This window comes from Pterocles gutturalis, unplaced genomic scaffold (assembly GCF_000699245.1).
Source record: "Pterocles gutturalis isolate BGI_N339 unplaced genomic scaffold, ASM69924v1 scaffold7928, whole genome shotgun sequence".
In the NCBI taxonomy this organism is placed as follows: Eukaryota; Metazoa; Chordata; class Aves; order Pterocliformes; family Pteroclidae; genus Pterocles; species Pterocles gutturalis.
The window spans coordinates 2,833-3,977 of record NW_010117932.1 but is presented as its reverse complement, the minus strand read 5'-3'; the positions used below and the strand labels follow the sequence as shown (position 1 = coordinate 3,977).

Below are 1,145 nucleotides of genomic sequence, written 5' to 3'. Positions count from 1 at the left end.
GGCTCTATGCCGAGGTGGCCGAGGAGAGGGAGCGGCTCAGCCAGCAAGCAGCCAGGTGAGAGGGGACAGCCCCGAGCTCGGGAGCCGTGGGGCCGGTTTCCCCAGGCCAGGCGCCGGGGGAAGGGGGCTGGTGCCGTGCGGACATCGGGAGCTGCAGTCTGTGTGCGGGCAGGCAGAGAGCGGAGGCGGAGGAGCTGGGGCAGCAGCTGGAGGCCAGCAGCTTGGCTGTCACCAGGGCGCTGAAGGAGGAATACGCGAGGGAGAAGGAGGAGCAGGAGAAGCGGCATCAGGTCTGGTTTTCCCCTCGGATCTGGGTGCTGGGTTGCTGTTCTTGGGCACAAGCAGTCCAGTCCCCAGTGCGTGGCTGCGGTGAGGGGTGCTGGCACCGCTGAGCCCCCATACCCCTTGGAGGGCGGCTCCCAGTGCGTGGGGGATGCTGCGGATGCTGGAGCTGAGCGGTTGTTTTCTTGTCTCTCCACAGGCAGAAGTGAAGATGCTGAAGGAGTGTCTGGAGATGGAGAAGCAGGCGTGGGAGGCGAATTACGTGAAGAAGAAGGTAACAGTGAGGGCTGCCCTTCTCCAGAGGTGCCACCATGGGGCTCCATGGGGGATGGAGGCAACATTTACCACCTCTGTCCCCAGGAAGCCTGGCTGCTCTCCCGGGAACGGGAGCTGCGGGAGGAGGTGAGGAAGGAGAGAGACAAAGAGATCGAGCTGGTGATCCAGCGCCTGGAGGCCGACATGTCCTCAGCCAAGGAGGAGTGCGAGCGGGCGGCAGAGAGCAGGTTGGGGGGAGAGGGAGGAGCGAACCTGCACGTCCCAGCTCCTCACAGTCTGGTCCCCTTCCCCTGTCCCCCAAGCCCTGTGCATCTCCAGCGAGCTCTGGACGCTGCAGCTTGCGGGTGTGAGCAGCATTAGCGCAGGAGGGCTGGCAGGGGCAGAGTTTACCTCTCACTGAGGAAACAGCCCTGGACCCCCCCCATGGAGCAGATCCTCCCTTGCTGCTGGGTCATGGTCCCTCCTGCAGTGCCAGGGTGGCTGGGGACAGTCCCTGCAGCGCCGGGCTGAGTCTGTGCTTCCTCCCTTTAGGATTAAGAGGATCCGAGACAAGTATGAGGTGGAGCTGCAGGAGCTGGAGAGGTCGG

The 1,145-nt window shown here is 64.4% G+C and overlaps 1 protein-coding gene across 1 annotated transcript in view; it reads left to right on the top strand.

Annotated features, from left to right (window-relative positions):
* CEP131 (centrosomal protein 131kDa) overlaps positions 1-1,145 on the top strand; it is a gene marked incomplete at its 3' end in the record, with an annotated part of 12,104 nt that overhangs the window by 9,445 nt on the left and 1,514 nt on the right. Inside the window, 6 exon segments of the mRNA XM_010075996.1 lie at positions 3-55; positions 173-290; positions 482-556; positions 643-785; positions 1,090-1,143; position 1,145. The exon segment at position 1,145 is cut by the window's right edge and continues 108 nt beyond it. Of these exon segments, the coding sequence (XP_010074298.1) occupies positions 3-55; positions 173-290; positions 482-556; positions 643-785; positions 1,090-1,143; position 1,145 (444 nt within the window).